The sequence below is a fragment of the Neofelis nebulosa genome, chromosome 8 (genome assembly GCF_028018385.1).
Source record: "Neofelis nebulosa isolate mNeoNeb1 chromosome 8, mNeoNeb1.pri, whole genome shotgun sequence".
Taxonomy (NCBI): Eukaryota; Metazoa; Chordata; class Mammalia; order Carnivora; family Felidae; genus Neofelis; species Neofelis nebulosa.
Window position 1 is genome coordinate 12,035,824 of NC_080789.1, and position 15,558 is coordinate 12,051,381.

Consider the following 15,558-nt stretch of genomic DNA (forward strand, 5'->3'; position numbering starts at 1 on the left):
CTTTCAGCCTTCCACAGATCATACTCTTCTCCCTAGAGGTAACCCCTGTGTATTTATTTACTTTCTAATATGCATGTAGAAATACCTCTTAAAATGTTTTTTTTTTTTTAATATTTATTTTTGAGAGAGAGAGAGAGAGAAAGAGACAAAGTGTGAGAGGGGCAGGGAAAGAGAGAGAGGGAGACACAGAATCTGAGCTGTCAGCACAGAGCCCGATGCGGGGCCCAAACCCACAAACCATGAGATCATGACCTGAGCCGAAGTCGGATGCTTAACCAACTGAGCCACTCAGGCACTCCTGTAGAAATACCTCTTTTAAAAAACAGCACGCTATTCTGCTGTCATTTAGTATGACTTGAGATAGTTCATAGAGGTTTTATATTTTTAAAAGCTTGCACAGGGGTGTCGAAATAATAGAATAGCATTAGTTTCTCATTATTAACAGAGACTGAGGTTCTTTCCAGTTTTTCACTGTGAGAAACAGCACCGCGTTGAAAGTCTTTGCACACGATTCTTTGAGCACGTGTGCAAGTGATTATCTAGAGTGGCTGCACAGGTCAGAGATGTGAAATTACAGGAAGGTATGTGCATTTAGCATTTTAATGATTATTGTCAAATTGCTCTCCAAAGCAGTGGTCTCAATATACTTCTGTTCTTACTATTAGATGTGAAGGTGCCTGTTTACTCTTCTTGCTAACTCGTGATGTTTTCATGTTCATTTTTGCCAGTCTCAGGAGTGAAAAATTATACGTCAAATCCAAAAGAACGTTCATAGACAGCATGATTTGTGAGTGCAAACAGAAAGCATAACTGGAAACAGTTTAAAAATCTATTAACAGGAAAGTAAGGCTGGTCCATAAATTGCGGCATAGTCGTAAATAAGATAGGGTACCAAACAGTAATCCCCGTGAGTGAAATACAGTAACTTTTCATAAGGGGAGTTGAATCTCATGGTTTCGAGCAAAAAAAGGAAATTGCTGAAGAATGCGTACAATAAGATCCATTTTTATAAATTAAACAATATGCAAAGTTAATGCATTTTGGAGGGACAGATTTGTACATGATAAAGTTAGAAAGGTGAGCGAGCCTTTGTCATTAAGTGTAGGCCACTTTCAGAGAGACAGAGTTTCTGAGAGCTGGTGAGTTCCAAGGAGCCTGATCTGAGAGATGGGGGAGAGAAGAGCCTGACCTTGCTGAGAGGCCGGCGAAGGAGTGAATCCATTTCCTCTGACATATATCTGTGCCACGTATTATATTTGTCTTTGCTGTTAAAGTTTCTTTTCTTTTTTTTTGTTACTTATTTTGAGAGAGGTAGAGAGAGAGAGTGCGTGTGCGCAGGGGAGGGGCAGAGAGAGGGAGAGAAAGAATCCCAAGCAGGCTTGGCAGCCTGGAGTCCACCATGGGGCTTGACCAGAGATCCAGACCTGAGCTGAAATCAGGAGTCCGACGCTCAGCCAGCTAAGCCACCCAGGCGCCCTTTTGCTGTTAAAGTTTCTGACAATACCGGCTTCTAGGAATGTGACTTTTTTCCTTATAAAAAGTTCTCTGCATTGCTGAACTCAAGAATAGAATTTATATGTGGGATGTTCTCTGGGAGTGATGAATGTTAATTTTGCTTATTGGTGTTTTCCATTATTATCTTTTTTTTTTTTTTTTTTTTTTTTTTTTAAGTTTACTCATTTATTTTGAGGGAGAGAGAGGACAGCATGAGCGGGGGAGGGGCAGAGAGAGAGGGAGAGAGAATCCCAAGCAGGCTCCTTGCTGTCAGCACATGGAATGAGGCATGAGGCTCAATCCCACATTGACATTGTTACCTGAGCTGAAATCTAGAGTCAGGCACTCAACTGACTGAGCCACCCAGGCACCCTTCCATTGCTTTCTTAAATATTGTGGAGTGGTTATTACAAAAGAGAAGTTGATGAAATGGAAATAACAGGGGCTTTGGAATCCAGCAGACCTGGGTTGATAGTTTTTTCCCACTTAGTACCTATGCTTTATTATCTCCTCCTCTTTGTTGTTTTCTCTTCCTCTTCCCTTCCATCCTGAGACTATACCTGGATTTAATGTTCAATATCTAGCAGTTATCATCACCTTTATCATCATCACTGTTAATATTTATAGGGAATGATGTCGAATTGAATTATAGAATCTAGAACAAATAAGGCACTTGTAGATTTCAGAAGAGCCCTGTTCTTTTTGTCACAGTCTAAGCTGTATGTCTCCCCTGTAAAAATTAGTGTGAAAGTAGCTAGATTGCCTGTTATTACTATTATTAAATAACAGGTTGATTGACATAGAACTCACAGACCATGGGGCTCCTGGGTGGCTCAGGTGGTTGAAGGTCCAACTCCTGATTTTGGGTCAGGTCATGATCCCAGGACGCTGGGATTGAGCCCTGCATTGGGTTCTATGCTGAGTGTGGAGTCTGCTTAAGATTTCATTCATTCATTCTCTTTCTCTCTCTACCCCTCCCCCCACCACCCACCTGACCCCTTCCCCACTCTCACACTCTCTAAAATTAAAAAAAAAAAGGGGCACCTGGGTGGCTCAGTCAGTTAAGTGTCCGACTTTGGCTCAGGTCATGGTGTCACAGTTCGTGAGTTTGAGCCCCGTGTCAGGCTCAGAGCCTGGAGCCTGCTTCAGATTCTGTGTCTCCCTCTCTCTCTGCCCCTAACCCACTTGCACTGTTTCTCTCTCTCTCAAAAAAATAGATACACGCTAAAAAAAATATAAAAAAGAATTTGCAGACCATAAATCTCACCCTTTTAAATTGATTTTAGTAGTTTTTAGTGTTGTGGCAGTTTTTAGTATAATCATCAAGTTGTGCGTCTGTCATCACTAATTCAAGAACATTGTCACTACCGTAGACAAACTCAGTACCTGTTACCACTCATTCCCCATTCTGCCCTTTTATCCCCTAGAGCCGCTACTCTCTTTTCTTTATGGATTTGTCCATGCTGGATATTTCATATAAATGGAGTCATACAATTTGCTGCCTTTGTCTGTTTTTTTTCCCCCCACTTAGCATGGTGTTTTCAAGATTACCTGTTTGTCTCAGCACTTCATTCCTTTGTATTGCCCAGTAACATTGTTATGAATGTATCATACTTTACTTATGCATTCAGCAACTGGTGAACATTTGGATTGTTTCGACTTTTTGGCGATTATGGAATAAAGCTGCTTCGTGCATTTCTGAACAAGGTTTTATGTGGATATGTGTTTTCGGTTTTCTTTCTTACCCCAAGTGGAGTTGCCGGATCATATGGTAACTCTGTTTTAACATTTGGAGGAACTGCGGGCCTGTTTCCAGAGTGCCCGTACCATTTTACCTTCCTGCCAGCAGTGTGTGAGATTCCAGTTTCTCCACATCCTCACTGAAGTTTATCTTGTTCCCGTAACGGGTGTGAAGTATTTTCTCATTACGGTTTTGATTTGCATTTCACTAATGACTAAAGATATTGAGCATCTTTTCATGTACCTACTGGCCATTTGTACATCTTTGGAGAACTTCCTATGGAAATCCTCCGTTTTATTTTTATAGCTTTTTTTTTTTTTTAATGTTTATTTATTTTTGAGAGAGAGAGAGAGAGAGAGAGAGAGAGAGAGACAGAGTGTGAACAGGGGAGGAGCAGAGAGAAAGGGAGACACAGGATCCGAGCTGTCAGCACAGAGCCTGACGCGGGGCTCGAACTCATGAACCGTGAGATCAGGACCTGAGCCGAAGTTGGACGCTGAACCGACTGAGCCACCCAGGCGCCCCATTCTTTCCCCATTTTAAAGTTTGGGTTGTCTTTTTTTTTTTTTTTTTTCCAACGTTTTTTATTTATTTTTGGGACAGAGAGAGACAGAGCATGAACGGGGGAGGGGCAGAGAGAGAGGGAGACACAGAATCGGAAACAGGCTCCAGGCTCCGAGCCGTCAGCCCAGAGCCTGACGCGGGGCTCGAACTCACGGACCGCGAGATCGTGACCTGGCTGAAGTCGGACGCTTAACCGACTGCGCCACCCAGGCGCCCCTTGGGTTGTCTTTTTAAGAGTTCTGTATGTATTCTGAATACAGGCCTCTTACCAGACATATGACTTGCCGTATTTTCTCCCATTCTGTGAGTTGTCTTTTCATTTACTTGGTGGAGTCCCCCCTCACTTTATTGAAGTATAGTTGACCCATAACCATGTATAAGTTGAAGGTGTACAAACAAGGTTTTGATTTGGTACATTTATATATTGGGAAGTGACTGCCAGCACAGTGTTAGTTAACACCAGCCTCATGTCACAGAATTGCCATTTATTTTTTATGGTGAGAACATTTAAGATCTGTTTTTTTAGGAGCTTTTTTTTTTTTTTTTTTAATGTTTATTTATTTTAGAGACAGAGCACAAGTGGGGGAGGGGCAGGGAGAACCAGAGACAGACTCTGAAGCAGGCTGAAGGCTCCGAGCTGTCAGCACAGAGCCCAACGCGGAGCTTGAACCCACGAACCATGAGATCATGACCTGAGCCGAAGTCGGACACTCAACCGACTGAGCCACCCGGGTGCCCCCCCCCCTCCCTTTTAATGTTTATTTACTTTTGAGAGGGCGGGGAGGGGCAGAGAGAGAGGGAGACAGAAAATTTGAAGCAGGCTCTGCACGGTCAGCACAGAGCCCGATGCTGGGCTCAGATTCACAAACCGTGAGATCACGATGTGAGCTGAAGTCGACGCTTAACCGGCTGAGCCCACCCAGGCACCCCTTCTTTTTCTTTTTTAAAGTTTAGTTGTATTGAGTGGGGGAGGGGCAGAGAGCGAGAGGGAGAGAGAATATCCCAAGCGGGATCCCCGCTGCCAGCACGGAGCCAATGCGGGGCTCCGTCTCTCACAAACTGTGAGATTGTGACACGAGCCAAAACCAAGAGTTGGACGCTTCACCAGCTGAGCCACGCAGGCGCCCTGCAACTCTCAAGTATATAATACGGTATTGTTAACTATAATCACTATGTTAGGCGGGAGATTCCCAGAATTGATGGTGTCCTTTGAGCCCCAGAAATTTTTAATTTTGTTGAAGCCCAATTTATCTGTTGTTTCCTTTGTCACGGGTGTTTTTGGTGTCATACTGAAGAAGCTGTTGCCTAACGAGAAATCGTGAAGATTTACTTCTGTGTTTTCTTCTAAGAGTTTTGTGGTTTTAGGTGTGTGATCTGTTTTGAGTTAATTTTCTGTATGGGATGAGATAGCGTTCTAACTTCATTCTTTGATATGTGGGTATCCATTTGTTTCACCATTTGTTGAAGAGTGTTCTTTCTTGCTTCGATTTTCTTGGCATCCTCTTAAAAAATCAGTTGATTATAGTTTTAAGGGTTTGATTCTGGACTCTCAGTTGTAGCCCATTGATCTGTATGTCTATTCCTTAGGCCAGGATCACACTATGTTGATGACTGTAGCTTTGCAGGAAGCTTTGAAATCCAGAAACATGAATCCTTCTGCTTTACTCTTCCTCGGGATTGTTTTGGTACCTATAATTTTTTTTTTATTTTAAAAATTTTTTTTTTATTTTTTTTATTTATTTTTGGGACAGAGAGAGACAGAGCATGAACGGGGGAGGGGCAGAGAGAGAGGGAGACACAGAATGGGAAACAGGCTCCAGGCTTCGAGCCATCAGCCCAGAGCCTGACGCGGGGCTCGAACTCACGGACCGCGAGATCGTGACCTGGCTGAAGTCGGACGCTCAACCGACTGCGCCACCCAGGCGCCCCATGGTACCTATAATTTTTCAAGGCTGTTATCTTTGATGTGCTTTCTCTGCGGAGACTTCATTTATAAACATCCAGAACAGAGACTAAGGAATCAAAAAGGAGAACTTGGATTGTCTATGATTGAATCAGTGATGGATGGCAAAATAACTTTTGCTTGTTGAGCTCCATGTATGTATTTCTGCATCGTTTTGTGTGCCCACCACGTGTTAGACGCTGTGCTAGATTGCAGGGAAACCACGATGAACACACAAGGTGTCTCTGCAGTGGGCTTATGTTGGCTCCTTGCTTTCATGTTTTTGAAAACAGGGCGGGTATTTGATAACCAAAGGTAAGGATATAATCACAGCAGATGTACCATTGGTTGGAAAGCGCTCTCTTGCCATATGTGAACGTCCCATCCGTGAAAATTCTTACCTTGTTAATCTGCTAGTCTGAATGAAAATATAAATGGATGGAAGAAGAGGATGAGCGTCTTCCGGGGAGCGGTGTTGAGCACGTTGAAAAAAATTACAAAAGCATATTCTCATTTACACTCTTATGGGCACGTGTATCTCTTCCCATTTAAAAGTTCACTTGAAGACAAGGGCCTTGTGTCCCTTACCTTTCTTACTGATGACTATCAGTCATTTAACAGTACTTGAAAAATATTAGGTGTTCAGTACATGTTGACTGAATCATTGAATGGGTCAAGCCATGAATGAGTGCTCAGATCATATCACCTTATACTAATAGGGTTTGCATAGCTTTTATTGACTGTCATTCTTGCCCTTCAGGATTTTGATTTAGTGGTTAATGTGAAGATGAGACACTCACTATGGTATACTGTTACAAAAATCTGATTAAGGCATATGTCATATGAAAAGGAAATTGTACAAATAGCCTCAATGCATTTTAATTTATACATGTTCAGAGTCACTCGGGTCTCTAGAGTCATAGAGGGTGATAGAGGAAGGGATTTCATGTAGGTTTCAAAGAACTGAAGGAATGCATATTGACAGGGGGGTGTGGCTAAAACTTCCAGACCAAGTAGGGGTGGTACTGTTGAGCCAGGAGACTTCTGGAAATGTGTGAATGTTTTTGGTTGTCCTAGTGTTCAGGATTGCTGGTGGCTTTCAGTGGTTAAGGGCCAGGGATGCTAAAGTCTCACAGTTAGGAGTTGATTTGCCCCAGATCTCAGTTGGCTCCCCGTTTGAGGTACACTGAAAAGGAAACAATTAGCTGAACGAGGAAAATAGAGTTTATGAATGGTGTTTTGAAGCAAATACTATGTTTGCTTGGTTTCGTTTTTGCCATTGTAGAGGCTGCTGGCAGGGGTACAGTTAGAGTGGAATATAGTGATAGAACATCTTAAGGACTGTTGCAGGAATTTATATTTGATCAGTTTGGATGATTTGATGCTCCTTAACATTTTATTTTGTCTTATAGTTGATTTTCTTCTTTTTCTCTTAGAACGAGCCTCTGACTCCAGGTTATCATGGATTCCCAGCACGGGACAGCCAGGTTGGTATCTGCTGTGTCAGATGGGGTGTGTGTATGTGAGTGTGTTCGTTCTAAGGATGCTCTGGTAGAGAGCATTTCCAGAAAGTATTTTGGAGAGTGACGTGGTTAGTTTCAGCAGTGCATTTACATTTAAAGATACAAATAAAATACATGTCTTAATCCTAAAAGAATTGTAATCGCGTTTCTGAAATTGTGGGTGTTATGGGGGAAAAAAATCAGGCACGCACAGACATAACCGCTTTTGTTTTCTCTTCTCCAGGCTGTTACAATAATTTTGTAACCTGGTTTTCTTGGTGTTTCATAATTCTAAGTGCTGGACTTGTCTCTTAATTCTCTGCCACTTAGCTCCTGCCTGCACAGATTTTTTTGAGTCCTTGCAATAATCTGCAACAAAAAATTCCATTCTCCTTCCTGGGGGAATTCAACCTTACGGTTTTAATCAGGAAGACTAGCTTGAGAGAGGGAAGTTTCTGCTGCCTTTCTTTGTTACATTGGGAGCATGATTGGAAAAAAGCCCAGGCCCTAGTGTGGGTTAGAGCAGCACTGCTTCCTATGAGACGCCCTCTGGGTGATTTAGGTGAATGTATAAAATGCCTTCCTTGTGCTTCTGCTGTTTGAAACCTTGGGCAGGTGGGGCTGAAGATGAGTTAGGGTAGAAGAACAGGTAACTGCTGCCTCAGAGAAATGGTGTGGCCTGAGGTACCTACCCTCTGAAATTTACTCCTCGGAGCGCCTGGGTGGCTCAGTCGGTTAAGTGTCTGACTCTTGATATTGGCTCAGGTCAGGATCTCATGGTTCATGGGATCAAGCCCTGCACTGGACTCTGCGCTTACAGTGCAGAGCCTGCTTGGGATTCTCTCTCTCTCCCTGTCTCTCTGCCCCTCCCCCACTTGGTTGCACACTCTCCCTCTCAAAATAAATAAACATTAAAAAAAATTTTTTTTTTTTTTTTTTTTTTTTTTTTTGAAATTTGCCTCCTTGCTGTTTGGGCATATTGATATTCTCCAGGAGATTTGAAAGGTTACCTCTAGTGATTATCTTTGAATGTCTATCCAACTTCCTCATAGGGTTGTCCAAAAAAGCCCCCAGTTTTAGGCTTGTCCAAGGGACATTGTATCATCAGAGTGTTAAACTAAAGGGTTGACGTAGTTCCTGTTTCCAGAAATTAATTGAATCTCATCGGAGCCCCTGGAGCTGATCTTGAAAACTAGGTTGGCACCATAATCAGTGGTCATCTATTGAGTGGCCTTCAGTATTCCGAGTATTTGCCCCGTTCTTGCACTTTGGGTGCTGGGTTGGTGTCAGACTGACTGGCCCCAGTTAGGGTGGGGAGGAACAGGGGGAGGGAAGATGTTGTTCATCTCTGTGTTTATCTCCCAGGGGGATCGTCACTGTTGGGATCGAAGTTTGTCCCTAGGGAAGCTTTTGTAAAAAGATACAGTCGTTTACTTCAAATCTTTTTTTTTTTTCATTTATTTTTTGTTCATATTATTTTGAGAGAGAGAGTGCGCGAATGGGGGAGAGGGGCGGAGGGAGACAGAGAAAGAATCTTCAGCAGGCTCCGTGCTCAGTGCAGAGCCTGCCGTGGAGCTCAGTCCCGTGTCTCTGGGATCATGACCTGAGCCAAAATCATGAATCTGACGTTCAGCCGAGTGAGCCCCCCCAGCCGCCCCTCAAATCTAAAGTCAGAGGATTTTTTCTTTCTGGTTTGGGTCTGCTCTGGAGCTCTTGTAACAAGCTGTGAACTTTATGCCCTTTGATAGTAGTTCTAGAGCTTGGTCACATATCAGGGAAGGTACTACTGCCTAGAGATCTAGCCCCCAGAGACTCTGTAACCAGGGTCTAAAAGTGCATTTAGTCGTTCACCTATTTAGAAATACCTACAGGCGATGCTGCTTTGCAGCCACTGTCGAGAACTGCAGTCCTGTGGGCTACTTTAAAAGTAGTGACACGTTCCGTTTCATCCTGTACTTTTCACCTAGGACCCTTCGAATACAAAGGATCATGGTCAGTCTCTGTCTACCCTTGCATATCGACGCATATGTTTACTTATTTATAAAATGTTGCTTATTTTGGATTTAGATTTATTTTATTTTTTTTAATGTTTAGTTTTGAGAGAGAGAGACAGAGCATAAGCAGGGAAGGCACAGAGATAGAGAGGGAGACACAATCCCAAGGCAGGCTCCAGGCTCCAAGGTGTCAGCCCAGAGCCCGATGCGGGGCTCGAACCCACAAACTGCGAGGTCATGACCTGAGCCGAAGTCGGACGCCCAACCAACTGAGCCACCCAGGCACCCCTGGATGTCGGCTTATTTTAGATGTAGGAAGGTAAGACTAATTGAAGTAAAGCATGGGAATAGACGTACTGAGTTTAAAAGGATCTGAAAGGTACTGTATAATGCTGTGTTCTTCCTGTGAGGATTACAGATCAATAAAAAACTAAGCAAAAGGAATTAAGAGGAATTTGTTAAAGCGTAGAAGTAGTCTTGTTGCTTGGAACTACTTTATTTTTCCTTTCTCTTGCGGTAGGGCTGCACTTCTGTAACCTGCGCGTTTATCACTCAATACTGTCTCTGCTGTAGGCCTGCGCAGACCCTTTTGCCAAGGTTTAAAGCTGCTAATTTACTTTCAGGCACATTCCGATGGTGACAGGTTTATATTAGCTTATTTTCTTGGGCTTTATTTTGTTCTCTGACTGGATCTTTGAATTAGAGATCTTAGAGCAGTGCAAACAGGCAAATATTGAATGGCTGCTTGTTGTATTTGATGAATACAGAATCCAAATGAGTCCCGCTAATTAATGCGCCTAACCTTGTGAACTCTCACTTTGTGCACTGAGATTTGGGGGACATGTATCAGTGTGCAGCGCTGGTCACTGAGCGGTCTGAGCTGGGCAGAAACCGCACTTGTGATCTTTACATCTCCCCAGACTGGTCTGGCTCGGCAAATCCAGGGTGGGGGCGGGGGGGGGGTGGAGTGAAGGTGAATTTTAACTGTGTGTCTTTATTTGCCTTCCTTATTCTGTTGCCGTTCCTTTCTAAACAGATAGGAATCGTCCCCAGACAGGATTTGTATCAGCATCTCATGGTGATTTTAAGAGACAGTTACAATCCTGATCTTCCTAGAGCACGGTCATCCGTGTTTTCCCCCCTCGTCCTCACAGCCACCTTTTGAAGTAGATAAAACAGAGGCGGGAAACTGAGGTACCCAGAGGTAAAGTGACTTCTTCGAGGAAACCATACAAGGTAGTAGCTGCAAAAGAACTGAAATTTTCTTCTCTTTGTGAGGGCCCTTTCCTCTGTGCTGGGGAATCACTGACTCACACAGGCAAGAATGTGGTCGTGTGCACGAGCACCTGCTCACGCCTGTACCTCATTTGTCGCCTGGGGGCTTCGTAGGCCTCTTGGAGCTCAACCACAGATCTAGGAATCCATGATCCCTGCTTAAGGATTATTACCCCTGGCTTCCTTAACACTAAGTATACCAATATACCACTGTTCAGTGGTCCTTTTCATCCTGTTACGTAAGCTCCCGCCAACACATTTGAATTGGAAACCTGTGGAGGGGAGGAGGGGAAAAACCACCCGCCAGCTCGTAGAGGTTGTGCTTTCTTTTTTTTTTTTTTTTTTTTTTCAACGTTTTTTATTTTTATTTTTGGGACAGAGAGAGACAGAGCATGAACGGGGGAGGGGCAGAGAGAGAGGGAGACACAGAATCGGAAACAGGCTCCAGGCTCCGAGCCATCAGCCCAGAGCCTGACGCGGGGCTCGAACTCACGGACCGCGAGATCGTGACCTGGCTGAAGTCGGACGCTTAACCGACTGCGCCACCCAGGCGCCCCGAGGTTGTGCTTTCTTATGTGCCGTTCCCTCAGCCTTCTTTCCCAGTCAGTTAGCAAGTTTTATGGGGTGACAGTCCGCTGTGCTCATAGAGCTCTCCCGAGCACTTCACTGTGCTTGCTAACGAGCTCCGTGTGGGAGTGGAGGAGACAGACATTGTCCAGATTTGCAAAGTGAAAACCAGCTCAGAAAGTCTGACTGAGTGTCTCATCCGAGCCGTGCAGTTTGGGTTGATGATACGATACAGTGGTTTACATTCGTAGCTGTTTCTTTGTGGTTTAGGTATATGCGCAGATGCTTATTTGAGTATTGGTTCGGTCTGGAATATTTTGTGGGTTTGCGGTATTTTTAAATGAGAGAATATTTGTGTGTGTTAGCTCCAGGGTTTATGGATAGGAGGGGCTTAGGAATAGCAATCTGATTAGAGAGGGCCTCAGTTCTACACAGCAAGCTCACTGTTTTTGCTGACATTGTTCATTTATTTAGGACAGCTTTCAGGGAACTCCCGGAGAGCACAGTGTGAGTCCCGAGTCCATCCCCTCGCCATCACTTGGTGCCACAACTTTACATCTGCTACATCAGGGTGACCATATAAGTCGCCATTCTAGCTGGGACATTCTCGAGAGTGAAACGTGATGCTTATGTTGAAACAGCCCCGTGCAAACTGGGATGAGCGGAGGTGTGTAGCCACCTCAGCTGTAATTCAAGAACCATAGGGGCACCTGGGTGGCTTGGGTGGCTTAGCGTCCGACTCTTGATCTCGGCTCAGGTCATGATCCCACGGTTTGTGAGATCGAGCCCTGTGTCGGGCTCCGTGCTGACAGCTCAGGGCCTGCTTGGGATTCTCTCTCTCTCTCTCTCTCTCTCTCGCTCTCGCTCTCGCTCTCTTTCTCGCTATCTCTCTCTCTGTCCCTCCCCCACTGGTGCACTCGCTCTGTGTCTTTCTGTCTCCCTCTCAAAATAAATAAACTTAAGAAAAAATTAAGAACTCTGGCAAATGTCCTCTTTTTAAAAAAAAATTTTTTTTAATGTTTGTATGTATTTTTGCGACAGAGTGAGACAGAGCATTGGGGGAGGGGCAGAGAGAGAGGGAGACACAGCATCGGAAGCAGGCTCCAGGCTGTCAGCACAGGGCCCGCCGCGGGGCTCGAACTCTCAACCACGAGATCGTGACCTGAGCCGAAGTCAGGCGCTCATCCGACTGAGCCACCCAGGTGCCCCTAGCAAATGTCCTCTTAACTGATGTGATCGGGGTTTGAGATTATGGCACAGTGTATTGCCTCACATGTAGCCCGCGCAGGAGCGAAACCTTATCATTCGCTTTTGAGGTGAGAGAGGGAACAGACTCTTGGTTGGGTTTAGGTGTTGAGTCGGGTATGGAAGTGACAGTATTAAAATGTTAAAAAAACTAACGTTGTAAAGTACTTTACAGTGTGCTTCCATGTTTGCTGAGTTTTGGTCTTCACAATAGCTCTGCTAGGTAGGTTGGGTTTTATTATCTCTACAGATAAGAAAACCAGTGGAGAGATTAAAAATTATTTTTTGTATTTTTACTTTTTGAGAGCGAGCGAGCATGTGCTTGTGCATGTGTGGGAGAAGGGCAGGGGGAGGGAGTACCTTTTTTTTTTTTAAGTTTTTTTATCTTGAGAGCGAGACCAAGCATGTGAGCGGGGGAGGGGTAGAGAGAGAGAGAGGGAGACAGAGGATCCCAAGCAGGCTCTGCATTGTGAGTGCAGAGCCCATGGTGTGGCTTGAACCTGTGAACTGTGAAATTATGACCTGAGCCTAAGACTGACGCTTAACCAACTGAGCCACCCAGGTGGCCCAAGAGAGAGAGGATCCCAAGCCAGCCTCTCTGCTCAATGGGGAGCCCGTCATGGGCTTGATCTCATAATCGTGAGATCATGATGTGAGATCATGACCTGAGCCAAGGTCAAGAGTCAGAAGCTTAACTGAGCGAGCCACCCAGGCAACCCCCGGTGCAGAGATTTTTAAATGGATTTCCCAGTGTCACATAGAGGGGAGGTGGCAGAAATGGACTTGAACCCTGGATTTTCAGCCTCCATGTCTTTTGTTTCCCTTTTGTGTTCTTCTGTCAGTGTTTTCTCTTCTCTGAATGGGGATGTTCTCTTGCTAGTGTGACAAGATATTATGGAATCATTAGGGAATGGAGCCTCATGAAAAGGCTTCATGTGACTTGGAGGTCCCTTGAGTAATTTATTTCTGTCAAGTTTTCTTCCTGTCTTATTTGCTAAAATAGCTTCTGGTCCACAGTTTGTCTTTTTGTACTTATATAGTATTTTGTAAATATAAAGAAAAAATTAATGTCATGGTGTTAGGCTCTTTATTTTTAAAATGCTAGCCAGTGGCTTGCTAAAATTATTTTCCTTTGATTTTCTAAAATTCTGTTGAAAAGCCACTGTGTGGACATGTTCAGGTGATTCACAGAAACAAAGGGGGAGTATCAAAGGAGATGTTCAAAGATGTGACTTTGACCGTTAGAGATTTCAATTGGGAGTGGCAGCCATACTTTTAATTTAGAGGATAGATTAAAAATGACCTAGGGGATTTATTTTTCAAAAGCATTTTCTTTCTTAAGAATTTAATGACTTTTCCTTTTCTTCCTTTTATCCCCGGGATGAACTTGATTTTAGTAGAGGTTTTTATAAATGAACTTTCAGGGCTTTTAGGTATTGATTGGGAGCCATGGATGATAGCAAACACATTTTCTGTCATATTCATTTGTTTTCATGCAAAGAAATGGTGCTGCTCTTCCTCCTTTGGGAATAATTGGAACAGAGGACATGGGGAGAGTGTTCGAATTCTAGCTTGGTGCTGCTTTGAAGCTTCAAGACAGGAACCACTAGTAAAGTAATACTTTTTACATCATGACCCAGCACGTGCGTGCATGCGCGCGCACACACACACGGACACACAAATGTAACTTAGAATTAGTCTTCCAAATAGTACTTACCCTTACTGTACTGTAAGCATTTTCCGTTCTTTTCCATTCCATTAAAAAAATTGTTGGTTGTGACCAGCAATTGAGCAAAATTGATTTCCGGGGCCCACTAATAGATTGCAGTCTGTAGTTTTGAAAAACAAAATTCTCATGATTGTTGTCCTTAAAAATGCAACCTTAGGGGCACCTGGGTGGCTCAGTCGGTTAAGTGTCCGACTTCGGCTCAGTTCGTGATCTCGCGGTTCATGAGTTCAAGCCCTGCATCCGGCTCTGCTGACAGCTCAGAGCCTGGAGCCTGCTGTGCATTCTGTGTCTCCCTCTCTCTCTGCCCCTCCCCTGCTTGTGCGCTCTCTCTCTCTCTCTCTCTCTCTCTCTCTCTCTCTCTCTGTTAAAGATAAATAAACATTAAAAAAAAATGCAACCTTAAAGAACTCCATATACTTTAGCAGTCACTTCTCTATGCCCCATCCCCCTGTAACCACTCATCTGCTTTCTGTCTCTGGATTTGCCTGTTCTGGATATTTCACGGAAATGGAATCATATAACATCTGGTCTTTTGTGACTTGCTTCTTTCACTGAGCATAATGTTTTCAAGGTTCATCCATGTTGTAGCGCGTGTTAGTACTGCATTCCATTTTTGGTTGAATGACATCTCACTGTATGGCTAGAGGGAGTGTTCTTACGTGAGCCCACTGCCTGCCTCTGTGGTTCCGTCTCCTGAAGCTCTCTTATGTACACTTGGCCTTGGCCTCGCCGGGCATTCTTGAACAAGCTTGATTCCGGCTTCAGTGTGGAGCCACTGTCTCCTCTACCTTCAGACACGCAGTACTCTTCGCCCAGATGCTCACTGTCTTCTCATTCAGGCCACAGGTACAAAATTTACTCCTCGGGGAAGTCTTTCCTGACTATACTCGCCTAAAGATACCCAGATATACAACCTGACCTTCTTCAGATCTGTTGCCATCATCTGAAATTATGTAGTGCGCATACTTTATTGTGTATCTCTCCCACTAAAATGTGCTGTGCAAGCTGTGACTTTGCTTAGAGCAGAGCCTGATATGTAGGAGGAGATCAATAAATATTTGTTGAATGCATAAATTAAAATTATCTTGTTTGATGTTGACGATTTTGAAAGGTTTTAGGCAGGGAAGTGACGTGATTCATTATACATTTTTAAAAACAATATTCTGGCTGCTGTGAAGAATTGAATCTTAGGAGGAGCCACAAAAAAAGCAGCCTTAGAACTCTCTAGGCAATGGCTTTATTATTTGCTGTCTTTAATATCAGTTCTAACTAGGACTTATTTGTTGAATGAGAAATTTTACTCCCCCGGCCCCCTGCCCCGGCCCCAGCTGGAGACTGGGTTAAAATGACTGGTTTGGAAGTAAATTGTTTCATACCCCTTCTGTATCTCACAACCTATAATAATTTTCTTACTGGCCCCCCTTCTAATGAAAAATACTTCTGCTTTGCTCTTCAATTACGTCCGAAATCGCTTTTTTTCCCTTTCTGCTAGGTTGTACAGAACC

At 43.9% G+C, this 15,558-nt stretch overlaps 1 protein-coding gene across 21 annotated transcripts in view; it reads left to right on the forward strand.

Moving 5' to 3' along the window:
- The window catches only part of RBFOX2 (RNA binding fox-1 homolog 2), a 287,236-nt gene that overhangs the window by 83,946 nt on the left and 187,732 nt on the right, over positions 1-15,558 (forward strand). For 18 of the 21 annotated variants that reach the window (XR_009265356.1, XM_058741415.1, XM_058741419.1 and 15 more), the window contains exon 2: positions 7,178-7,228. The exons of 2 other annotated variants lie outside the window; for them this stretch is intronic. Coding sequence is in view for 17 of the 19 variants with exons in the window: in XM_058741415.1 (XP_058597398.1) it covers positions 7,178-7,228 (51 nt within the window). In the remaining 2 variants the exon portion in view is untranslated. Of the gene's footprint in view, positions 1-6,784; positions 6,923-7,177; positions 7,229-15,558 lie in introns of those variants that run through there. One more of the 21 variants, XM_058741425.1, reaches the window with a different exon arrangement.